Raw genomic sequence first — 26,084 nt, forward strand, 5'->3', positions numbered from 1 at the left:
AGGTCCAATGCCGGAACTGCCTGTGTTTAGTTTGCATGTTCTCCCGTGCCTACATGGGTTTTCTCCGTGCACTCTGGTTTCTTCCCACATCCCTAAAACATGTAACATTATTTGGATACTCTAAATTGCCGGTAGGTGGGATTGTGAGTGCGGGTCTTTGTCTCGATGTGTCCTGCGATTGTCTGGCAACCAGATCAGAGTGGACCCTGCCTCCTGCCCGTTGACAGCTGGGATAGGCTCCAGCACTCCCTGTGGCCCTTGTGAGGATAAGCGGGTAAGAACATGGATGGATGGGTGGATGATTTATTTGCTTGAATCCAAAAATTCAAGTTAGGTCAGATAGGCAGGAACATTCTTAATAATTGCAACGCAGGTTTCGAAACAGCCAAGTCACAGTAGATAAAATAATCATGGAACTCTAAGGGTTTCTTTTCCTCCACTTCGTGATATTGTAAAATAATTTATTTCTCTAAGCAGCTTCTGTGATGTTTTTATGGAAAATGTAAACGTTCCATTTCAAGAGAGCGGAAGTACGTGAGAGAATTATTTTTTTTAAATGACGTGGTGTGGACCCATTATTTCATTTGGGGAGTAATAGGGTGTTATTCAGGAGACCTATGTTTTTCATTAAAACATGATGAAACATCGAGAAGGATATGGAAAAGATCACACACTAACCTGTGCCTAAATTTGCACATTGGGTGATTTTCACCACCGCGGCTAACGGGGTCCATTCTCTGCCCGGCTCGGGCTTCCCTCTTCGTGGAAGCTCGTTGAAACGCTCGTAACACAACTTTGCAATTTCATCGGCAGTCACCATGGTCTACGAGTTGAGTTTCACGTTAAATGATAATTGGGTTAGGTGACACACTGCTCTGAAAATAGGTTATAAAAATTGATTTCATGACCTTACTTCCGCTCAATATTCAGGATCCACAGTTTACTTTCCGGTTCAGGGGAAGTTCAAATTTTCCCAATAAAACATCAAATGTTTTATTATTTTCAAGAAAGCTTTACCAACTGACAGTGAGATGATTCCACTAAATTCCACCAGAAAAAAGTATCATAGCAATCTGATATGATTGACGTGATTATGAGTATGACTGTTTGTCTCTGCGTGCCCTGCAATTGGCTGGCAACCAGTTCAGGGTGTACCCTGCCTCCTGCCTCTCCCATGACCCTTGTGCGGATAAGTGGCCAATAAAATGAATGATTTATTTGTGGGAGGCACAGTGGGGCAGCTGTAGGGAGTTGGCCTCAGAGTTCTGAGGACTGGGGTTCAAATCCCGACCCAGCCTGGATGGAGTTTCCATGTTCTTCCCATGGCTGCGTGGGTTTTCTCTGGGCCCTCCGGTTTCCTCCCACATCCCAAAAACACGCATTAATTGGAAACCATAAATCATTCAGATGTGATGGTGCGTGTGAATGCTTCTTTGTTTCAATGTGCCCTGGGATTGGGTGGTACCGAGTTCAGGGTGTACCCCGCCTTCTGCCCAAGATAATTGACCCCTCTGTAGAAATTGCGACATCCGCGTCGCTGACTAATCAGAGGCCAGAGATCTGCATAAACCACGCCCCTTTTTGGGGTCCGCTGTTCCCTCAGACAATGTTTCATGGTCCAGCATAGCTTTTGTTAGCGTTTTATCGCGTATTTGGGTTCTTTAACAATAGATATGGTTAAGAGGTGTAGTCACGGACTTTGTAATAGTGACAACAGGTATCCTGAAAGGCTAGTTGGTGGAGTTCAATTCGTAGCCTTTCCAAAACCGAAGACCAAGTACGAAAAATGTCTTCGATGGATCAAACTTTGTGGAAGATTGTATGATCAACTGAATCCATCTAAAATCAACCGGAACAGATATGTTTGCACGAAGGTAAGTCCTATATTTGATTTTGAAAACATGTCTCATATAAATGAATTAGCAGTTCTTCGCTTGCATAACATAGCTCCGTGTGAATGATTGACACACTTGATCTGTGTTGAGCGATATTTTGCGATGATCTGACTGCACAAACGTGTCTCTGTTCGGCGCTCCCGAGCTAAGCTAAACCGGACTTTGTTTGCACGAAGGTATGGCCTATATTTGATTTTCAATACATGTCTCATATAAATGAATTAGCAGTTCTTCGCTTGCATAACATAGCTACGTGTGAATGATTGACACACTTGATCTGTATTGAGCGATATTTTGCGATGATCTGACTGCACAAACGTGTCTCTGTTCGGCGGCTACCAAGCTAAGCTAAACCGGACTATCAGTCCTAAAAGCCTTGGACGTGCACCGAGACACCAAGACTGAAGGAAGGATGTTTGAGGACACTAAAGTAGTGATTGTCGTACTCGGTCGGGACTTACGTAGGTTTGGCACTAATTCAAGAATAATTATTGAGGGGAGCGTGTGATGTTACACAAAGAAAACGAGAGAAACAACTCGTAAATCAAGCCTCGCCTTCTTTTCCTTCATACGGCGGTTCACAAACGACTATACAGATACACATACAGATTCTGCACACAAGTGTGATATGTAACACGAAAATAGGAAACTGTCAATGACGAATTCGTCTTTGGGTTATATTATATTATGTGGCTTCTCGGTCTTCCTCTGACTCCGGAAATATCTCGCGCTAATATCAATGGTTTCTCCGTCGATATGCATGGAAATACCATTGAAATACCCCTCGCTGAAATACTTGAAGCCCTCCTGTCTGCTTTTCAACGATATTTCAGTATTCGCTAAGAATGTGAGTGAGAAATCAGCTGGTCAATCGGACAATTTTGCTCTAGTCTTTTCTTCCTGCGCCGCCATTTTTGCTAATTGTCTGAGGTTAGCACACGTGGGGTGACGTAACTTCAGGAGGCATGGTTAAGTGCCCTGTACGGAGGGGTCAATTGGTGATCCCAACATGATTTCGGAGTGAGGTGTTTGTTGACAGACAGAACATCGGCCGGCCAACAATTGACAAGGTGAGAGGACATTTATCCTCCAAAAGTGGTCTTCTGTTTGTTAACTGGTGTTGTGGTCCGTGTCACGTTTGAATTTGTGACAGTGTGAAATTATAGCTTAGTATAGTTAGGGGAAATTGTGGGTGGTATAGTCCTGGGTTAGAGGCCCTGGCAGGACACCGTCGCGTCCCACCTAAATGGGTGAAAAGCCGTAGGCTGTGTCGGCGTACCACTCTAAAAAGGGTTTAGATGTGCCCTGTGATCGGAGGTTGTGCCGACACAAAAAGGTTGTAAATCCCCTGACTGGCGGACAAACCAGTAGGTTGAAGCCAGTCCAAAACTTTCTGAACCGAGAGGTTGTCTTGTTCTTTTCGGAGAATCCTAGAGACTAGAATTCCTCATTCGAAATCAAAGGACGAAGTGTGCACTATAAAAAGAAGTTGAGAAGAATAACCCGGATGAACAGAAGTTGAGAATAACCCGGATAAACAATGAAATGCGCAATTATAATTTTATTTTAGGAGAGGTTCTTTCGTTCTTTCAAGAATCCTAGAAACTGGAATTCCTCAAATAAAATGAGATTTTAAGTACTTTTGAGAAGAAAAAAAGTTAAAGTGCTTTTGCTAAATTACGATTCGAGTACTTTTGAGAAAATAAAGTGGTTGGAGCACTTTTGATAAAAGATGATCTTAACCAAAATGCATGGAGAGTTTGATAGGGAAAGTGAATGGTTCGATTTGCGGCAAATACCAAACCATTCTGAACGAGAGAATGAGAAAGAACAATTGAAAGAATGGATGAGGAAAAACTGTGAGAATGGATGGTTTCCTCCAAAGTCTTCAACTGCGTGTTTTGTGGCATTAATGAAGAGTGTTGGTCTGGTAGCATCAACACCCAAAATGCCCTCCGCACCACCTCCTTACTTGGAGGTGAAACATCTTTCGGCGTTGGCTCCAAAGAACCCATTTGTACCGTCATCTTACCATGGAGTCAGGAAAGCTTTAGGTGAATTTCAGGCTCCAATGTTGAATGTAACTGCGGGTCGACTTGAAGTAGATGTAGACGATCAAACGTCTATCACTCGCTCACAACAAACATTAAACATGAATATGGTTGCGGTAACTCTGGCTGCTGGAGTGACTGCTGCCATTAGGGAATTAAAAGGAAAATTGGACAAAGTTGCAGATTTGAGAGTCGACCCATTCACACGTTCGAATCAGCTAGGAATGTATAAGGCGCAATTAAATAGACATCAAGAGGTTCCACTTGAGAGAATCACCACTGAACATGAAGACAAAGCGAAACATGAACAGAAACATGCCCTCCGCACTGAACAAGAAGCAGCGTGACGGAAGAGAACAGGAATTTGCTGTCTACGCTGGGAGAGGCCCTTCGAGTGGGGACGTGGAAAAAACGTTGTACATTGATTAGTTACAGAACCAAGTAACAGAATTAAAGTGTCATTTTTCAGGTGCCCACCCTGACTCTGTTCTTGACCGAAGGAATCTTCCAGAAGTTCGGCTTCTCCTCCTCATCGGTCTGTGACTTGTTCCCAAATCTTACAGGCTCTGCGATGTTTTAACTTTCTCTCCCACTGATGTGAGTGTGCTGATGCAGAAACTTCCACCTATGCAATCTGGTGGTATCAATTGGCTTCAAGCAGTGCAGAGAGTGGTTAGGGGACAAATGTTAACAGCAGGTGATATCCTTCTTGCACAATCATGTCCACTTTCCCAGTTGAATATTCTGATGCGAAATTCAGGTTTTTCTTCTCTCCCCGATCAGCAGGCTCTTACGCGGGAAAATTATTTGACCTTGTCTACAGCGTTATGCTTTGTTTCCCCTCCCTCGTGTGTCATTTCAGATGTTTGCTTCCAAAGCAGTTGAGGAGGCCACGGCTTTTGTTGACCGAGCCCTCACTGATTATACTCTGAAAACAGGACACGCCTAAACGGCCTCCGCCTAGCATTCGCAAGTGTTCCGAGCAGCCATTTTAAAGGGCATTCCCAAGTCTGTGGCCCAGGCCATGGAGGCCAATCCGGACCTTCCCGGTGCTGAGGTTGACCATTGGTTGTCACATCTTAAACCTCATTTGAGGAGACATGCTAAAGAGAAAGAATCTAAGGTAGACAAACACCAAACTACAGAAACACAACTTGCTATGCTGCAGTTGCAATATCTGAAAAATCAGGAAGAACCCATTCATGCTGTGATCTCATCTCCCTCTGTCGGTTCCAAATGCATGATGCATCAAGCAGGTTCATTCATACGTCAAGGTGCGCCCCCGGGTGGCCATGACATGTGCTTCAATAGACGAGGTTACAACCAATCCCGAGAGAGAGGACATCTTACACAGCACCAGCAGGTTCTGCAGCAACAACAAGGATATCCCTCAGTGCAAAACCAACAGTATCTTCCGCCCTCTGGTGGACAGTTTCCGCAATGATGGTGCCCTGAATTCACGTTTAGGCCTGCAGGAGCCTTTGATGATCCTGACGGTAGGAGGATTCACTTTATCATTTATGGTTGACACAGGAGCTCGGCATTCTACTATCACAGCCCTGCCACTGGATACCTCTTACCAGGAAAACCATCTCACTTGTTGGATTCAAAGGTGAAGAAACTGCCCTGCAACTCCAGTGACTGTTCAATGTTTTTCAGACTTTTTTGTGTTTGCACCTTACTGTCCAGTTAATCTTTTGGGGAGAGATCTCCTCACCGCCACGTGCCCTCTCATCAAATGCAGGCCTGATGGACTTATCCTGGAATTTCCGGATGGTAACACCTACTGCTGTTCTGCCTCCGGTGCCGCCTCCCAGTTTCTGCTTGTTGAACAACGCCCTGTGGCATATGCGCCACTGCCGACATCTATTGGGCAAGAGTGGATATTGACTCCAGTGGTTGACTCGAGGCTGAGCACTTTTGGACTCTCTCGTCACCTAGGGTCCGTAACCTCTGATCTTATGATATGGTACCTCTATGCATTCCACTCTGTACTATGACAGATCAGGGGAAGAGATCTATAGCGAAGATTTCAGGACATTGATAACAACATATGGGAATTGAACCTGGGTGATTTGTTTGCGGGCAATCCAGGTGTTGCCTTTTCTGTATTCTTGACTCTTGAACAACTAAAATGGTTTAGAATGCTATATGATGGCGGATCCTCCGGATCCTTCTATGCCTCCTTGTCACCCACATGTCTCCTTGGTGGTTTCGCCTGAGCACACAGCGAAGGATCTTGGTTCGTTTGTCCTGGCATGCACACAGGCCACAGAATGGCAAAATTAATTCATTTCACTCTCAATTGCTCTATTCCTCATCACTTGATGCTTATTGGATTCAATCTAACACATTTTTGCTAACTTCTGTTTTGGAGCACCACTTCTGGATGGCCACCATACCCATTGAAAAGCCACTGGAAAGTTTCGCATCACTTGAATTGACTTGACTAATGCTTTCTTTTGCATTCCTCTCCATCCCTCAATGAGGCAATTTTTAACTTTCACTTGGAAAGGTGTTTGTTTACTCCTTTATTCGCCTGCCTCGGACTCCTAAACATCTATCTTCGTCAGTTGCTGTTCTGGTTGAATTGCCTCATGGAGTTCTCCTGGTGCAGTATGTGGATGACCTCTTGCTGGCAGCTCCATCTGAAACTTCTCGTCTTGAAGCAACCAGTTCTTTGCTCTCTTCTTTCCACTGCTGCAGCTCTTGCAATTCCTGATTACAGCTGTATGTTCTATCTTGATGTGTCTGTAAAGGTCAGCTGTTTTTCTGCTGCCCTTTATCAGAAGGGGGAAGGAGTAAGTCGACAGTGTCCGAACATCACGCAGTACAGTCCAGTATGGGGAGGAAGTCAACAGTGTGCGAACATCACGGAGTACAGTCTAGTATGTCACAAGTCAAGCTTTCACAATCACCGGCCCATGACCGGAAGAAGACGGAAGAAAATTGAGACGATTTTAACACACCCATATAACATGGCTGAAGGTCTGCTCGAAGGAGAACCCCACTGAACTCTTATGAATAGACACCACTTGACAGATGTTACTTCAAGGGCAACGATGGCCTACAATCTGGATTTGCAGTAACCCAACTCACAGAAACAGGTTATGAATAAGTCCAACCTGTAAGAATTTTAGGCTCACAGTCAGCACAAAGAGGAGAAATTTTGGCATTGACAGCAGATCGCAGGTTAGCAGAAAACCACTCAGTAAACATTTACACAGATTCAGCGTATGCACACATGACAGTTCATGTTGCATTAAAAGAATGGCAGCGAAACAATTTCCAAACTCCAACCGGTACACGCACACATGACAGTTCATGTTGCATTAAAAGAATGGCAGTGAAACAATTTCCAAACTGCAACCGCTACACACATTAAACATCAGGAGGACATTCTCAAATTTAGCAGTAGCAGTAATAAAATGCAAAGGTCACTCTCGAACTAATTATTTTGTATCGGCAGGAAACGAATCAGCAGATCAAGCAGCAAAAAAGGTTGCAGGGTACCGACCAACACTCCAACTAAATGTGAGTCTGAATGTGACAATCCACAGGTGACAGTAGAAACAGTTCAGTTGTGGCAGGAAAAGGCAAGTCCAGAAGACTCTGTCGAAGTCAAAAGCGGGTGTCAAACATGAGGATGGCATATGGCGAATAGAGGGTAAATCCATTCAATCTCAGACATGATTGAAAAATCTAATTTGTGAAGCCCATGGAACATGCCTTGTCGGTGTGGATGAAACACTGAGACGACTCCACTCCTGGTGGCATCCTTTTATGAGACAAATTGTTGAAGATGAACTACTGGACTGCAGCGTTTGCAGTAGGTATAACAGAATGCCTACAACAAAACCACCACAGGGAGTACACGATCCGGACGTGGACGCTCCTGGTCAGGTGATTTCAATGGATTTCACTGACATGATTAAAACAGTGTCAGGTTACCGGTATTTGCTAGTTATAGTAGATTATTTTTCAGGATGGCCAGAAGCATATCCCTGCAAATCTGAAACAACGAGCGTAGTGGTAAAACATTTGGTTAATCATTATATTCCAATGGGCTGATTCCCTAGGAAAATTAGATCAGACAATGGAACAATATCTCCATGTTGTCGAAAAAACATTGGTTTTGAAACATCATTTTGGTTCTGTGTGTCATCCACGGTCGCGGGGTTAGGTTGAGCACATGAACAGGAACATTGAGGAAAAGATAGCTGGGGCTTTGGCTTCATCCACACACAATTGGTTGCAAGCTCTTCCATTGGCATTAATGAACATTCAAATGTCATCAAATTCTTCTGAAGGTTAGACTCCATTCGAGTGTCATACTAACAGACACGTTTCCTGCACCCATAGCTCCACTGGTTGTGGGTGAAGTTGCAGGCCCAAGACAACTAACAATTCAATTTCTCCCATTTGACTACCAGACGGTCCCCTCGATAGGAACATTTGCGAATCTGTGTGGTTAAAAGTGATTAAACGACAATGGTCTGAACCTAGGTGGACAGGTCCCTTCCAAGTAACTGAGCAGACAGCCACAGCAGTACGTCTTGAAAGAAAGGGGGTCACATGGTTCCACATCATCTACACGACCCGCCAGGTCCGCCTCAGGCTCAGCGATCCCTCCACGTGACGACAACTGGAAAACGGCATCTCGTGCTGGCTGGCACCCATTGATGACATTCTACAAGGGTTGATTTCACTGTACACAGGGAGAATAATCCCGGTGAATCTACCTGGGACCAGGTAGTCTAACCCCGAGGTCCTGAAGAAGCAGACTGCGCCCCAGCTCGACTTTTCCCGGAGGAAAAGATCCCTGTGTCAGCCATTGATTATTGCTGCCTTTGAGAATGGATGAATTGCTCCCCCTTCAGGCCCAATGCACCTGCTGGTACCTTTATTTCAGGTGTCGGACTCGATTTTGAGTCCGAAAGTGGGATTGAAGTGTGCTGCACTGTTTATTAAATTGCTTTTAGTCATGTGTGTATAACTCATGTTTGAAGCATGCCAACTTATCAGTTAACTTTAAGTGAATCTTGCTGAAATGTTTACTCGAGACCAGGACGTAGGAATGTGCCTGTTATTACCAGATAGATTTGGTTTAGTCATTATGATGCAGATATTTTGTGATGCTCTTTATTTTATGATGCGATTCTCTTGTGATGCTCTTTATTTTCCTTTCATACTTTTGTGATGCGGATCCTTCTGATAGTATAAGAATGCTGCAAGTCCTCTGTATCTTTCCACTTGTGATCTGCTACAGCCAATGTCTGTCACTCATTTGAGCCCAGAATATTCTGTAAGTAAAAGCTTCGAAGAAACTGTTCATCATCTCCAGCCTGTATTTGGATAACCAACATTCTGACTCCCTGAAATTAAACGAACATGCGGAGGTGTCCTCTAACAGGGCAAACATCTGATGATTGGAGGGTATTCCTGTCTGGTGGCGGATCTTTCCCTGTTGCTGATGTTGTTGAAATGTCAGTCTTTCGACTTCCCATGATATCAATGTCACTGATTGTTATTGGATTGATCTGAAATAAAAGCAAATCATTGTAAAACACAGATAACTGGTTCAGATAACACAGCATTCATACAACGACAATTACAAACATTTCCCGTTACACTGAAATACATTCAGTTGAAATTTATACCTCTTTTCTATATGATGGATTCCACTTGCAAGCTTCACTTTTGCATGCTGTTGATGTAAGACCAGCACGGACAGCTGCATCTACCTTCAACAAGAGGGCTGCAACATGACTGCATACTTCACCTAGACTGGAATGATCAAATGAAAAAGTCAACGGTGTTAAATCACATTAGAAAAAAAGGGATATTCAAGTTTATTCATATAAAAAAGAATAAAAATGAAAAAAATACAAGAGCTTATAAAATATACAATTACATATGAATCCAAAATTTCAATTAAATCCCTTTTCACATGTCGTAAAATTTGTGTGTCCTGTCAGGTAAGGGGTATTGCAGATGGTAACATCAATCCACATTTCTAACATATTTTGGATTTTTTGTCTAAGTCAATTTTTTTTTAAATAAACCATCTTAACCTGCCATACACGTATAGTGTGCACAGTATACAGACCCCTCAGATTTGTTTTAAGCACGTCCATGGTTGATGAGGTTTGTCCCGACGTTGCTGAGAAGGAATGACCTTGACATCAAAAGACAATACGGCGACTGCTTTACGTTGTAATAAGACACGGACGGGATGCACGTGTCCACTTTCTACGTATTCATAGGCTTCGAGGGACTTATATGCCTTGAAACTATTGTGAGTGAACTGTCCGGGCGTATCGACTAGGTAAAAATATATATCGGTGAAAGTAATGCCCGGCCACAAAGACGGATCGTCAACCCATCCATTCTTCAAATTGTAAGGATCTGACAAGATACATGTACCGTCACGATATCCTAGCTTCTCAAAGTACCGCTTTAGGACTTCAAATGGTAGGTTTCGTACATAATCGGAGCATTGTTGAGATTTCATGCAACAGTAATTCGCTTTGTGACAATCGCCATTGTTGCTTTTGCCTATTGGTGAGAAAAATCACGTGATTCGCGACATCACTTCCGTAAACAACTGGCATCTCCTATTATGACGAATCAATTATGTTTCAAATGTTGAGATTAACTCACTCTTTAATCTTCCATCGTAATGTATACGTGGGAATAAAATATCATTTTAAATGCCAAGTGAGTTGTGCAAATAATCCAGCTACGATAGATCACGTGGTATTGTAGCTGGCGGAAATGAAAGTTGACTCGCTCCATCAGTGGATCACCACCGAAAAGGTAATGAGAAAGTTTCAATTTTAATCAGCGTTCGTGTGTCCACACGCGCACGTCACTGTCAATTGCGCAACCACTAGGTCAATTCAACTGTATACCATTCATCAGACGCTGAGACAGAGCCGGCTTTCGCACATATTTTCTCGGAACACTAACAAAGCTTGTTGCTCGCTAACAGTTAGCTTCTAACAGGTAAATGTTCGAACGTTAGTCACATACACCGGAAAAGCTTTTAAATTTCCCTTCAGCGTTCATATAAAACAGGTTCCGTATAGAGACATATTTTTTTAATTTGAAAATTGTATCGGAAGTGTGTCTGCCTTCTGTGCTTAATTTTGTGCAAGGGAACGCCTTTCCCATGGTCCGTGTTTATTTTATGCGCTACAATCAAGGGTATTTAAATTACGCAGCATTTAATTCAGGTTAGGTGAGATCGGGAAGTGATACTCGTAACATTTACTGCATCAATGCTTATTAGGGGTTACTTAACAATGCGCAGTCGTGTATTTTATAATCACTTCGTAATCTAAAGAAGTGTATTTTTGTTGCGTAAGCTTTTCCCTGTTGGTTCTAAACCAGGAATACACTTGAGGTAGTTTTAGTTTTAAACTATTAATACCAGCAGCACATCAATCTGCCCTTTGTGGTCCCACACGGATGTGTCAGTCGCAGTCACTTAGCAGCAAAAGATGTTTCACTGATATTGCAGAGGAATTTCTCATTTGTTGGGATTTTTCAAAAAGTTAAACTACTGGTGATGGATTGATGTTTTATACTGTAATCCCCATGTTCCAGTCAGTATGCTGCTACCATAGTACATTGTGATGTTTTCAACACTGCCTCAGGGTTTTTACACTGTATTGCAGAAGAAAGTAAAACACGTGGTAGTTGCTTTTTTGGGGGTGGGGGGAGAGACGAGTTAACACATTTGGATACCCTGCTGAATGTTTTTTTTTTCTTACTTTTATGATAAAGTAAAAATGTGCCTGTTTGTGTTTCAGTGCTGTGATAGCATGGCAGTCGCCAGTGTGACCAGACCTGGTGGCTACACTACTGAAAAATCTCAGTTGATATTAAAAGGTAATAACCTCTTAATATGTATTCAAAGGAAAATATGCAACATGAGCAAATTAGATAGCATATAGAGTTGCTGGTGTATAAATCCAGATTAAGTGTTCTGTTTAAAAATGTTAGGAAGCAGCCAACGAGGTATCCATCAAGTAATTTTACTCAGATCATCTAAACATTTTGTGGAAGAAGTAGTGATGACCAAATGTCTGTTACCACCCACCTGGTCCAATTTTTAACAGTCATTCACTGAAAGCCATTCTTGTCTACATGTCTTGAAACAGCATTCTTGTCCTGCCTCTGTTAAAGCTCTGCACCCCTCACCTCCCAATTCAGTGTCTGTGTCTCCCCTCTCCTCATGTCAATGTCAATGATGTATGTATACACAGGAAGTCCTTGGGTTAACAACGTACTCGACCTACGAAACAAAGCCCGTATTTTAGCGCACGGGTTTCACCCTTATGAGTCATACAGTGATCATAAAGCACCTTTCTTTTTGTGAAGAACAAAAATCCAACATTCTTCGTTGGTTGCCAAGATGAAAAGATCAACCTAGGCTTAATATCAGCCTAATGTTCATTCAGGAAAAGTCATGGTGTATTTTTCCAAACTTTGAAAGAGCAAAAAGGCAAGAATGCTGAAAAGGAGGAATTTACCGCGAGTAAGAGCTACCTGCACATGCTTCCTGAGCAATACTGAAGCACAGGCTGCCCTCCTTCGCCATACATCACTTGCAGTAATGGGAAGTACATCATCTTATTTTTGTATTTTTATGTTTTAGTTTTTTTATAGGACGTATTTTGTCTTAAATTTTGATTTTAACGGTGAAATTCAACTTGCGCGGAAATTTAGGTTTTGTCCCGAGCATAAGAACGGATCTTGTTTGTAGATCGAGGACTTCCTGTATACACATACACAGTTGAAGCCAGAAGTTTACGTACACTGCAAAAATTCACTTATTCTTTTGTCTCACTTGTCTGAAGACAAATTGGACTAAAACTCTTTTTTTCAAGTCAGTCAGGATCACCAAAATTATTAGATTTTATTAAATGCCACACTTAGAGCAAATTTTTTGCTACCTTTTATTCAAATCATGGGCAAATCAAAAGAAATAAAGAGAATTGTGGTGCTCCACAAGGCGGGTTCATCTTTGGGTGTAATTTCCAGATGCTTGAAGGTGCCATGTTCAACTGTTCACACAATTAACAAGTATAAACATAAAGGGAATGTCCAGCCATCATACTATTCTGGACAGAGATCCAGAGATGAAGGGGTTTTGGTCCGAAATGTACGAATCAACCCCAGAACAAAAGCTAAAGATTTTGTGAAGATGCTGGATGAAGCTGGGAAGAAAGTGTCATGATCCACAGTGTAACACTCCAGTACCGACAAGGGGTTAAAGAACATTCACTGAGAATGACCCCTTTAAAAAAACCAACGACCAAGTCCGAAACCTGGGGTTCTGATCGAGTCTGACCTGACTTTCAATAGTCATATACAATCAATCACAAAAGTGTCATTTACCATCTGAAGAACATATCTAGAGTGAAGGCTTGTATATGTCAAACAGAACTGAAAAACTCATCCAAGCTTTTATCTCAAGTAGACTTGACTACTGTAATTGTTTTCTGACTGGACTCCCCAAAATGAGCATTTAACAGCTGAAGCTCAGAATGCTGCATTTCGGGTTCCGGCCAGAACGAAGAGGTCAGAGCACATACCACAATTTTTTGTGTATAATGCGTCTTGAAGTATAATGTGCACCTCCAAAGTTGACCTTAAAAAAATCAGGAAAACTCTTCTACCAATGTCCAATATGCACCACCAATTCCATCCATCCATCCTCCATCCATCCATCCATCCAACCATCCATCCATCCATCCATCCATCCATCCATCCATCCATCCTCCATCCATCCATCCATCCATCCATCCATCCATCCATCCATCAATCCATATGCTCAAAATACAGTCATACCTCTACTTACAAACGTCTCTACCAATGAAAAAATCAGTTTACTAAAAGCCTCCTCGGAAAAGTGTTGTCTCTGGTTACGCATGAAATTTAGGATACAAAAGGAAAAAATGGTGCTAGATTCCACCAAACGTAAACATCCTGTGTATTATCTTGGTTTGAAAGTGGCTTGATAGAGCTGCTATTGCATTGGCTACCACCTGAGCATCTTCCTGGCATCACATTGGCTAGAGAAGGGGCGTCAATCTTTCACAGGGTTCGCACGCGGCCCTAAAAGTCCCTAAAAACCCTTAAATTTTCGAAGGTGCATTTAGGGGCTCCTAAACGTCCTTAAAATCCGCGAAAACCGGTCCCCTAAAAAGGCCTTAAAGTAAAAAAATATCAAAGGGAGGACCTCTACCGCCAAAATTCTCCCTAAAAAATAAATTAATCTTTTATGTAAAAAAAAATAGCGATCCGTCTGGCGTCCAAATCAGCCGGAAATTGTCAACGGAAGTCACCGTGTTGACAACAAGTCGTCATCTTGTTTGTTTCCGTGAGTAGGCATTTCACTTCGTCTTCGTTACGACGTAGCGTAGTTCTTTCATCGATCCAACTTGTATCATGGGGAAGTGCATTTTTCAAGAAGCTTTGGTTGAAAGTAAGAAGTTTTGGAGCTGGGTTCGTCGAGATCCAAAAGATCGGCACATGTTTTACTGCCATCTGTGCAAGCAGAGTTACCATCATGAAAAGATGGGCGTCAAAGCGCTGGAGTCGCACCTGAAAAACAGGAGAGACGCTGATTTGGCGAAGACTCTCTCACCTTCCGTTGGTATGAATCTGTTTCTAAAATATCAATATAGTGAAGCATCAACTTCAGGCAGTGGTACTAGCAGTGCATGCGCACTAGGGATTGCAAAAAAACGCTTACTTTCATAACCGGTTTTAACCGAACAGCTGTAGCAAAAAAAACTGTACCATAGTGGTGTTTACATAATTCACCCGTGGGACCTCGAGTTGGTTCTGCACGGACTGTTTTTGTTGTTGCTCTTCCGGAGTGGGGAGTTCACAGAGTTCCCCCCGTTATGCGAGTAGTGTTTTGATGTCTGCCAATAAAACAAGTTTACTCCCATACTTTGGAGCGTTTCCTCGATGCCATGTTTGATGTTTATTTGATTTAAATGAATGTTCTTTTGAGTCCAACTTTACTCTGTAACAGCGAAACTTGAAAAAAGTGGAAATGATGTTGAAAAAAATAGCGCAATGTGGAGTACCGGAACCGGAAGAAATGATTGGAAATTTTAACCGATTTCGAAAGTCCGATTACGGTTTCGGTTTTAAAAAAAACGAAAACCGGTTATAACCGGTTATTTGTAACCGGTTGCGATCCCTAATGCGCACCTACAGTTGTCCAGCCAGAAGTCAGGCTTTATGAATGTAGTTCAATACACGAAGACGGACTCGTTAAAAGCAGACATCGTGTGGACTTTAAAAGTGATCTGCAGCCATTACAGTTACAAATCTTGTAAAAATAATTCAAAAGTGTTTGCAGTCATGTTCCCAGACAGTGACATTGCTAAAAACTACCACTGTGGGGAGAGGAAGACTTCGTACCTGGCTACATTTGGCATCGCTGCCCACTTTTCATCTCTACTGCCTCAAAGCTAAAAAAGCCAGAATAGAGACTGACATATCTACATTTATTGAGAAGGGTGACAGGCTGTGTGAGGAGGCAGAAGAAAAGAGGAATCTGAGGTTTATCACCGAGGCCAATGCACTCAGAGGCAGAGCAAAGGACAAGAGAGCCACGTTGGCACCTCTGCAGCAACAAATAGAGGAGGCACTGGGTAGGCTCAAGGAGCTAGAGTAGGGGTGCTGAAAAAGACATCAGTAGAAGACATTTGTGCAAAAAGTTGCAATTGTAGTTAGAATCTGTTTTTCTGTATACTGTTCTGTGAAGACGTTGACAATAGTCATATCAATGAGAACTACCACAAGGGGCGACAGGTGATCACTGTCACAGGTACTGAGATACTGGAACATTTGATGAACCAAGAACGGTTGATGGCACCATTGGGTGTGTCTTTTTTCCTTACTCTTGATTTCCCACGATGCCCCTAAATTTTTCGTGTCGGGCCTACATTTTTTCCATGTCGGCCCTAAATTTTTCGTGTCAGCCCCTAAGAATGCCCCTAAAAAGCACTTAAATTTTTTTGGTCAGACTGAGTATGAACCCTGTCCTCGTTCCACCAACTCTCTGCTGCTCAAATGCCGAATTCGATGGCATAGTCTGCTACGCAGCGTTGCTTCCTCCACGCTTCTGGAGGGATCAATGAAGCCACCGCCTTGCGTTCCGGGGAAGTGTACTGGAACACCTGCATCATCACGCACATGAAGGAGGTCCAGGTGCGGCAGGTGTCAGAATTGCGGCTCTATTCGGCAATAGACCAAGCCTCCACCCTCCCCGTCAGGTGGGATATCATGAAGGCAATCCATGCGCGGTCAGTCGGGAAGGCGAAAAGCCTGTAATTCTAAATGGAGATCACACTGGGCAAGGAAGGGCTTAACATTACCAGTGTCTCCGGAGAACTCTCGGGCCGAGAGAGTGGCGTGCACACTGACCGCTGGACCTCCGTGACCAGTGAGAAGGCGGGAAGCAGATGGGCCTTGAGTTGGAGAGGCGGTGGGCGTTGTCGGACTAACGTTGGCAGCACTGGTCCTGGACGTGAGCCACGGTTTCAAACGAGTGAATATTTTGAGTAGTCTCTGATTCGTTTCCTGGAGAGAAGCCTCCTGTTCGGCCAGGCGTCTGCCCTGGATCTGCAGGGAGCGATGGATTCAGCTGGGTCCATGTCTCTGCCAGATTGTTCTGTCATAACCAGAAGGCGGAGTTGGACCCAAATGCACGCCTCTGGAAACGTGGAGGCAGTTCGGTAAATATCTACTGGGGCTGAGGCGCAGATGTGCGCCTCCTGGTGTCTGCAGGTGTGTCAGGGGACCTGCACAGCCAGTGGTAGAACTGGCAGGATCATGACAACTCGTGAACAGGACCCCACTTGAACTCCTCCACTTGGAGCAGGATCTCATCACCGACCCGGAAAAGGCATTTCACTCTTTTCCAGCTGAGGACTATAGTCTCTGATTTGGAGGTGTGAATTCTCATCCCGGCCACTTCGCACTCTGCTACGAACAGCTCCAGTGAGCGTTGGAGATCACGGCTTGATGAAGCCAACAGAACCACATCATTTGCAAAGAGCAGAGATGAGATTCTCAGGCCACCAAACCGGACACACTCTATGCCTGAACAAAATCGATGACAGAGGGCAGCCTTGGCGGAGTCCAACACTCACTTGAAACGAGTCCGACTTATTGCCGGCAATGCGGACCAAACTCTGACAGCGGTCGTACAGGGATCGAATAGCCCGTATCAGGGGGTTCGGTACAACATACTCCCGAAGAACCCCCCCCCACAAGACTTTGAACACCTTCTGCAAGTCCACAAAACACATGTAGACTGGTTGGGCGAACTCCCATGCACCCTCAAGGATCCTGCCGAGCGTGTAGAGCTGGTCAACTGTTCCACGGCCAGGACAAAAATCACATTGCTCCTCCTGAATCTGAGATTTGACTTCCCAACACACCCTCTTCTCCAGCACCCCTGAATAGACCTTGCTAAGGAGGCTGAGGAGTTTCATCCCCCTATAGTTAGGACACACCCTCCGGTCGCCCTTCTTAAAAAGGGAGAACACCACCCCAGTCTGCCAATCCAAAGGCACTCTTCCCGATGTTCCCCATGTTATATTGCAAAGGCAATATAGGACAGCCCTATAACATCCAGAGCCTTTAGGAACTCTGGGCGAATCTCATCCACCCCCGGGACCCTGCCACCAAGGAGCTTTTTAACCACCTCGGTGACCTCAACCCCAGAGATAGAAGATCCTGCCTCAGAGAACCCAGATTCAGCTTCCTTGTGGGAAGGCGTGTTGGTGGGATTCAGATCTTCGAAGTATTCTCTCCACCACCTCACAACATCCTGAGTTGAGGTCATCCCGAGTTGAGGTTAGCAGCGCCTGATCCCCACTGTACAGTGTTGATGGTGCACTGCTTCCTCCTCCTGAGACGTTGGACAGTGAACCAGAATTTCCTTGAAGCAGTCTTGAAGTCGTTCTCCATGGCCTCACTTGACTTCTCCCATGCCTGGGTTTTTGCCTCAGTGACCACCAAAGCTGCATTCTGCTTTCCCAGCTGGTACCTATCAGCTGCCTCGGGAGTCCCACAGGCTCAAAATGCCTGATAGGACGCCTTCAGCTTGACAGCGTCCCTCACTGTTGGTGTCCACCAACGTGTTCTGGAGTTGCCGCCACGACAGGCACAGACCACTTTACGGACACAGCTCTGGTCGGCCGCCTCAGCAGTGGAGGCGTGGAAGATCTTCCACTCAGACTCAATGTCCCCCGCCTCCCCCAGAACGTGAGCAAAGTTCTTTCAGAGGTGGGAGTTGAAATTCCTTCTTAAAGGGTAATCTGCCAGCCGTTCCAAGCAGACCCTCACAATACTTTTGTGCCTGCCACATCGGATCAGCATCTTCCACTATCATCGGAGCCACCTCACCACCAGGTGGTGATCAGTTCACAGCTCTGCCCCTCTCTTCACCCGAGTGTCCAAAACATGCGGGCGCAAATCTGATAACAGGACCACAAAGTCGATCATCGAACTGCGGTCTGGGGTGTCCTGGTGGCAGGTGCACATGTGGACTAACTTATGCCTGAACATGGTGTTTGTTATGGACAATCCGTGATGAACACAGAAGTCCAATAACAGAACACCACTGAGGTTCTGATCTGGCGTGGTCGTGGGGCGTTCTTCCCCAATTATGGCCTTTCCAGGGCTCACTGTCATTGCCCATGTGAGCATTGAAGTCCCCCAGCAGAATGATGGAGTCCCTAGAGGGAGCGCTCACTCGCACTCCCTCTAAGGACTCCAAAAAGGCCAGGTACTGTGAACTGATGTTTGGTGCATAAGCACAAACAACAGTCAGGACCCATCCCCGTACCTGTGTGCGGAGCGAGCCTCCCCTCTCATCCACAGGGGTAAACCCAACGTACAGTGGAGAATAAATACAAGGAGATCTTGGGTTAAGACTGTTGACTTAAAATGATTCGACTTTACGACTCCCCTGTCTTGTCCACCATAATGGCCCCAGCACCATAGTGTTTCTGCTTTCCTCATGCGTATTGCTTATCTGTGTTTGTGTGCTGTGAGTTTATTTGCCCTTCTTGTCCACATTTTACACATCATGGCCCAAAAGAAGAAAGCTGTTTTTTTCTGCTGGTCCAGCCAAAAGAAAAGCAATGACCATGGAAACGAAAATTAATATCATTTAAAAAAAAACAAAAAAAAAACGAAGAAAGGATTAACACTGACGGACATGACGGACATCAAGACTTGTGCTTCAGTTGGATGACCGTGGCGATTATTATGAAGGACAAAGCCCATATTTTAGTGCATATGAAGGGTTTCACCCCGATGAGGGATACAGTGATCACAAAGCAGCTTTTGTTGTGAAGAAAAAAAAAACGAAGCAACGTTGTTCGATTGTTGCCAAGAAGGAAAGATTACTTACGTTATGGATCGAGGGTCTGAAGCTTTGTAGGCTTAATATCAGCGTCATGTTCATTAATGGAAAAGGCACAGCATATTTTCCTAACTTTGAAAGAGCATAAATGAGAAGACGCCAAGGAGAAATTTACCACTAGCAATGGCTACCTGCTTTTGCTTACTTCGGAACAGCTGAACGCAGCGTCCCTTCATTCTTCACCATCCCAGCCTCCCTTCCCTAATAGTAAGTGAAGCATCTTATATTTTCTATTTTAATGTATTTTAGTTTTATATACGAAGTACTCATACCCACCTATTTTCTTAGCCGCTTATCCTCATGAGGGTTGCGGGATTGCTGAAGCCTATCCCAGCGGTTATTGTAAATTTTCATTTTAACGGTGAAATCTGACTTAAGTCCAAGTTCAAGTGAAGTCGCTACTGTCGGAATGGATCTCAGTTGAAGACCGAGGACTCCCTGTAGTTTGGAAAATTGAAGGTAATATGTCTAAAATGGTGTGATGGGGAGTGAACATTCGATCTCTTATTTTTAGGTATTACCCCTGCTAGCACCATTCAGAAAATGAGTACCGTATTTTTTGGACTATAAATCGCGTTTTTTTTTTTTTTAATGGTTTTGCATGGGTGCAACTTATTCTCCAAAGCGAGTTACATGTGAAGTTAAGAACACATTACTACATCCATCCATCCATTTTCCAAGTCTCTTATCGGTTATTTTCACACTGAAAACCGTAAGAGGCCCCGCTAGGCCTGTGTATCTGTAACTTAGAACAGCAGAGACGGACTGAACAAAAATGGAGTTGAAGGGAAAATCATATTCTGATTATTTTCAATAACAATGTCATGATGTTGCTAAGCTATGACAAAAGTACTTCTTACCATGAATGCGCCTTGTCATACGTCGCATACTTCATGCAGGCATTGAGACTTCCGTCTGTTTATCGTGAACGTAATTCAATTTGATTTGCCGTCATGATGGTGCGATGGTGAATGGTTCTTGCTGACAAAGACATGTCTTTTATTTGTTTAATTTTCTTGTTTGTATGCAAAGTTGGGAAAATCTTGATTGGCAACACGGAGGACGAATGCTTTAGCATACTGCCCATCTGTGAATGTAGACGCATAGCAGAACCCCCCGTCTTCGCAAAGGCTGTTCATTCTTGTTGAAAACTTCTGTACTCCTAAATTTTTTTCTTAGAGCGACCTTTGTCAAAAGCGTTTCCATAATTACGTAATATTTCTGACACGATCAGCGTTTGACTCGAAGCCTGTGGAGTATGGCAACCTCACTCGAACAAACTGTCTCTGCATCATTGCAAGTGCACAGCTTCCGGGTGAATCTGCCGTTCAGCATTCCGGGAAGTCATGAGATGACTCAACAAAGAATGGGCTTCCGTGACAACCAAAACCATCCTGTCGGGATTCAGAAAACCTCTAATAGGCTATTTGTAACTCCAACCAATGACGGGTCTGACGTAAGTGGCATAGAAGAGGAAGCGGCGCATCGTCTACCTCTGGAGTTGGGGCACTTGTTTAGAAGTGACACCAAGGATGAAGATTTCCTTGGATTTTAGTTACCAGCTATTTGGAGTGACACGGATGGTTTTGGTAAACCTCTTAGTATGTTATTTATGCTATAGTTATCAGAATAACTCTTAATATGTTCACAGTCCAGGCACGTTCTCAGTTGTGTCATGTAACGTAAGCATACCGTTCAGCTTGTTGTTGTCAATGCAATTTTTATTTTAAAATTGTTCGTCATTTAAATTTTAAATGACGTCTGTTCTTGGTGTTGGATTTTATCAAATACATTTCCCCCAAAAATTTGACTTATACTCCAGTATGACTTATATATGGTTTTATCTTCCTTTTAATGGATTTTATGGGTGTTGCGACTTGTACTCCGGAGCGACGTATTGTCTGGAAAATAAAAAAAGCCATTGTATATGATGCTTTTAATCGGGAGTAACTCCTGATCGTCAATAACTATGAAGGAAAACCAAAGTTTTAGTCACTACTCAGAACAAATTTTGTCAGTTTTCCTTGCCTGACGGCAGATGATATGTTGTTAACCCTTAGATGCACAAGTGACTGGACCCTACACTCTTCCATAAGTGGGTCAAAAAATGACCCATACAATCAATGCATTTTTATGAATTTTTTGGTCATTTTGGTTAAGAACAATCACTTGTATAATATTTAGTATTATATTTAGGACCATAAAAGAATGATTTAATGTTTGAAATATCTTAATGTTTCACTTTTTCACATTTTTGAAAAAGAAAATTTCCCAGAACAGCAATAGAAAAAAGAGCATCATTGTGTGTGTGTTTTCGTGCGTGTGTGTAGAACTGTCCAGTCATTGATTGACAGTTCCTCTCTCTTTTCCCTGTTTTGCTTTCTTGTCTTATCACTGTATGCAATTCAAACAAATGTTTGTTTCTAGCAGTGATCATTGCAAAAAGGTACATTGCATTTCCCACACCTATTGTTGACTGCGATCTTTGTTACTTGGGCAGATCTAACACCTTTTTCTCTTTGGTTGGCCCTGTGTATTTCTTGCCTGTGTCTGGGTTGTGGCTTTTGTCACAACGCACCTTTCCATTGCTTCAATAATCGGGGTTTGCAGTTGGGGCCACCTTTCTTGTCGTCTCCTCATGTGTGGTGTGACAAGCTCCTTTGACAGGTGTTTGAGGAACAGCCCTCGTGCATTGGTGATGCCGCTGTTGAAATCTGGGTGCTGGGCCATGAAAAAGGTGTAGGCATTCAGGGTGCTGATGTCAATTATGTTGTACCACAGCACAATGGGCCACCTGTGTTTGGCGCTTGCACGTGTAGTTGCCAACCACCTGGTCAATGGTATTTACACCTCCTTTTGTCTCGTTGTAAAGTGTGATCACTTCTGTTTCTTTCTTTCTGCTATGTTCATCCACTGCTTTGTCGTGGTGCATCGTGCTCAGGAGCACAACAGCTTTTCCTTTCTTTCTGAGATAGCTGACCATGGTAAGGCTGTCATTGAATCCGAACTTTGTGCTGTAAAACTCCCTGGACTTGGAAGGCTTCATCAGAGGAAGGATGTCTGACTTGTTCTGACGTAGAGTCCCCACAATCGTGAGATCCTTCTCCAGGAGATGCTGCGTGAGTGGCACACTGGTGAAAAAGTTATCCATGGTGATGTTGCGACTTGTGTTTCTAAATCTCCTACACATGTGCCGGAAAATGTTTTCTCCCAGATTCTTCTGAACTTCTTCCCATGGTTGTCTCTCCGTGTACACTATACCATCTATTGTATAGGGGATGTGTGCATCACAAACCCAGAAGATCTTTAGGCCGTACTTGACAGGCTTGCTTGGCATGCACTGTAGAAACTTGCACATACCCCTGAATGGCACAAGCTGTTCGTCCACAGTGACACAATCACTGCGGATGAATGGCTGTCTGCAGTTGACCAGGAACAGGTCCCATAGATAGCGGAAGGCTGCCATATGATCTGTTTCCAGATGGAAGGCTCTGGTCCTCTTATCAAAGCCCAAGGTATGGCGAATGTCTTCAAATCTTCCAACAGCCATAGTGGCCTTGTGCATGGGATTATGTAGAGGACTTCCGAAGAACTCACGGATAGATACATCCCAGTTCTTCTCACTCCCTGCAAGCAGGGTCGATCCGATGAAAGCCGCAAATTCTTATTTTGGGGACATTTTTCCATTCTTTTCATCTAGCTGTTGCTACCCTCCATCCATCCAAGTTTGTGCACTTCATCACCTCTTGGATTATATCAGTAGTTCCCACGGTCAAACTGGGCCCGGACCCCCAGTGAGTCGTTCAAAAAGCTCACGGACCCCCAACCTCAACTTTCGCCACTAATTTAGTGCTGGACACAGCTATCCTATTCTGGCACAAAGAAATACTCAATAAATCAAAACGTGGTTCAACACTGGAAAGGGCAATTCTCACATCATGATTAGCTTCCGGACGATTTCGTTTTTTCGTCTTCACATCACGGACCACCTCGAAAGACGTTTTTCACCCCCTGGGGGTCCGTGGACCCCACTTTGGGAACCACTGGATTATATCATCAGTGGTAAAGAGCTCCCATGCATCTTTGGATGAGACGGCGGTGCTAAGCTGACTGTCTTCTGAGGATATTGTGGCTCTGTGTTTTGCCCTGGGCGGGAGGAAACACGTTCCCGTAAGAGCCCTTTTGACTCATTCTGTTGGACATGATTTGGACACTTTCTTCTTCATAGGACACATAAGAGGAATCTTCTGAGTCAGATTGATCCTGTTCAGTTGGATTTCCAGATGTAGGACTGCTACTGCCACCTGGAAAATAGTCTGGGTCCTCATCAGAAATTTCAGATTCGTAGTCCAACCCCATTACTGCCTCTTCATCATCCAGCATCTGTCGGACTATTTCAGATGCCTCATCATCATCCAGCTTCTGTCGGACCATTTCAGCTGTATATCTAGCAGCCATGACGCCTTGGAAGAGGAAAGACAAGAGTCGTGTTTTCAATAAATCAATATATAGCTATATAAATAAATAGGCACACACACACACACATGCACAACAACGCACACGCACGCACATGCAAATCGACACACACGTGTGCACACACACAAACTCCATATAGTAATGTTAACTAACTAGTGTTAGCTAGTTATGATACACGAGCACCACCTGCTTTCTCAGCACTGAAAGAAAACAATTTTACATATACACTGGTTATGAAGTAGGCTAATTTGTTGATAAATAATAAAATACTCTTTCAGAAAACAATCATGAATGACGTGCGCACACACAATGCATATAGTAATGTTAGCTATCTTTGTTACCTAGCTAGTGTTAGCTAGTTATAAAGCAGGCCAGTTTGTAGATACATAATAGTCATGAAAAACACACAAACAATAAAATCCCTACCTACCGACCCTAGTTTTCTTAGTCTATGTTATCAGAAACACAGCATTATGTTTGTTTGGCCTTATCACAAAGTTATGACCATATGAATGTGCTGTTTCCAATGTTATGTACTTGCGAAAACAAACCAATTTTAGTTCAAAATGTTATTGTCCCATTGTCCATCTAACATCTCAGGCCGTTCTCTACCCTAAAAATTGTTTAGTCTAATTGTAAAAGTTAACCACTGTATTTGAAACAAAAAATTGTGTGTGTGTGTGTGTGTGTGTGTGTGTGTGTGTGTATGTACAAATTTACATGAATTGCAATAAATGCGTCCCAAATGTAACTGATTTCTTTGTTTTCAATTTAGAGCTGTTGAAACTATCTTTGAATGTCAAAATGTCAGTCCCAATGTTCCAGGAAGAATGCAAAGTCCATTATCTTAATCTTATAAAGCATGCTTGGGTAACTACAGTCATGCAAATATAATTCCACACTTTTTATTTCAAATTTGCTGTACAGAGGGAATATTTCACTGATTTCCATGATTGTTTGTTGGTTGGAACCCAGTCTCGGTGAATGCCTGAACCAATAATCATAAATAACAAAATGTTAATATATTTATTTTTGGTTTGGCCAACTTATTTAATAAAACAGAACACATAATTTTTACATTTCATTAAGTTGTTGAAAGGACACCGATGTTAAAACAAGTCCCCAGTCCTAAAATATTTCATAATTTAATTCATGTAACTCAGCACAGTATCAAACAATAACCATATTATTCAGAGCACACCAGAAAACCGTTTCAAGACAGTTTCAGAACAGGATTAATTTAACATATAAGTAGAAGCATTTTTTCCCGTTTAGTATAAGTTTGATTTTGTTGAATTTTAACAACGAATAGCTGAACGGATTATCGGAAGGACTCTACCCACTATTGAGGACTTACATGCAACGCGAACTAGTTCCAAAGCAGGCAGGATCATTTCAGATCCTCCACATCCTGGCCAGCAGCTCTTCCAGCTCCTTCCGTTGGGTAAGCACGACAGATCAACGCAAGTCAAAACAAGCAGCCACTCGAACAGTTTTTTGCCCTCTGGCTAAGTCATTAAATTTTTGATCAGCAAATTTACCATTTTCTGCATTGTGCTATTGTTGGGATACTCAATCACGTCCTGTGGATCCAATCAATTATTAGTCATATATTTTGTAGACTATTGCACAATTTGTCACTTTAAACTGCTCCCTTTGCACAACTGTCATTGCATTATAATGGGAAACGTGAACGGGTTAAGGGACTCTGTACAAACTCTACACAATGTGGGATGTCGACACACTAATCTCTTACCTGTTCTAAATTAAGAAGATTTTACATCTTGCAAAACTCTTATAAAAATAGTTCCTATAAATGGAAATGTCTCTTATTTGTTGTTGTTGCGTTGTTGTACTGTATGTCGTACCAGGGCAGCACCGACTGCCAGAGAAAAAAATCCTTGTGTGTTTTTACACACTTAGCCAATAATTCCGATTCTGATTCAAACACAAAAGATCAACAAACTGCTGGGCGCAGACCTTGTGTGGAGGACACATGCATCAACAGGTCTCTAGAACTGTGTGAAGTACCAACCTGCTTCTAAAGCTCCACTATCATATCTGTCCACAAAAAAGCACCAGTTTGTTTGAATGACTGCGGGTTGATTGCCTTCACATCTGTGGTCACGAAGTCCTTTGAACTTCTTTTGCTGGACCACCTCAAGAGCATCACAGGTCCCCAGCTGAACC

General features: G+C 43.3%; 2 protein-coding genes and 1 long non-coding RNA gene across 25 annotated transcripts in view; 1 reads left to right on the plus strand and 2 right to left on the minus strand.

Annotated features, from left to right (window-relative positions):
• The window catches only part of adat1 (adenosine deaminase tRNA specific 1), a 77,512-nt gene extending 75,642 nt beyond the window's left edge, over nt 1-1,870 (minus strand). For 5 of the 7 annotated variants that reach the window (XM_061822340.1, XM_061822338.1, XM_061822334.1 and 2 more), the window contains exon 1: nt 679-1,870. In XM_061822340.1, the coding sequence (XP_061678324.1) occupies nt 679-820 (142 nt within the window). In that variant the 5' untranslated portion in view covers nt 821-1,870. The remainder of the gene's footprint in view (nt 1-678) is intronic. The other 2 variants (XM_061822335.1, XM_061822337.1) reach the window with 2 other exon arrangements.
• Nucleotides 1,871-7,491: 5,621 nt separating this feature from the next.
• LOC133502027 (uncharacterized) lies at nt 7,492-10,197 on the minus strand. Its single transcript, XR_009795334.1, has 3 exons — nt 10,056-10,197; nt 9,607-9,733; nt 7,492-9,486 (listed from the first exon to the last, which is right to left on the minus strand). It is a non-coding gene; the product is annotated as an uncharacterized LOC133502027 (long non-coding RNA).
• Nucleotides 10,107-26,084, plus strand: part of wwp2 (WW domain containing E3 ubiquitin protein ligase 2) — a 186,331-nt gene continuing 170,353 nt past the window's right edge. For 3 of the 17 annotated variants that reach the window (XM_061822301.1, XM_061822305.1, XM_061822304.1), the window contains exons 1-2: nt 10,107-10,244; nt 11,764-11,842. In XM_061822301.1, coding sequence (XP_061678285.1) covers nt 10,182-10,244; nt 11,764-11,842 — 142 coding nt within the window. In that variant the 5' untranslated portion in view covers nt 10,107-10,181. The other 14 variants (XM_061822302.1, XM_061822307.1, XM_061822303.1 and 11 more) reach the window with 10 other exon arrangements.

Source organism: Syngnathoides biaculeatus, chromosome 6 (genome assembly GCF_019802595.1).
Source record: "Syngnathoides biaculeatus isolate LvHL_M chromosome 6, ASM1980259v1, whole genome shotgun sequence".
Taxonomy (NCBI): Eukaryota; Metazoa; Chordata; class Actinopteri; order Syngnathiformes; family Syngnathidae; genus Syngnathoides; species Syngnathoides biaculeatus.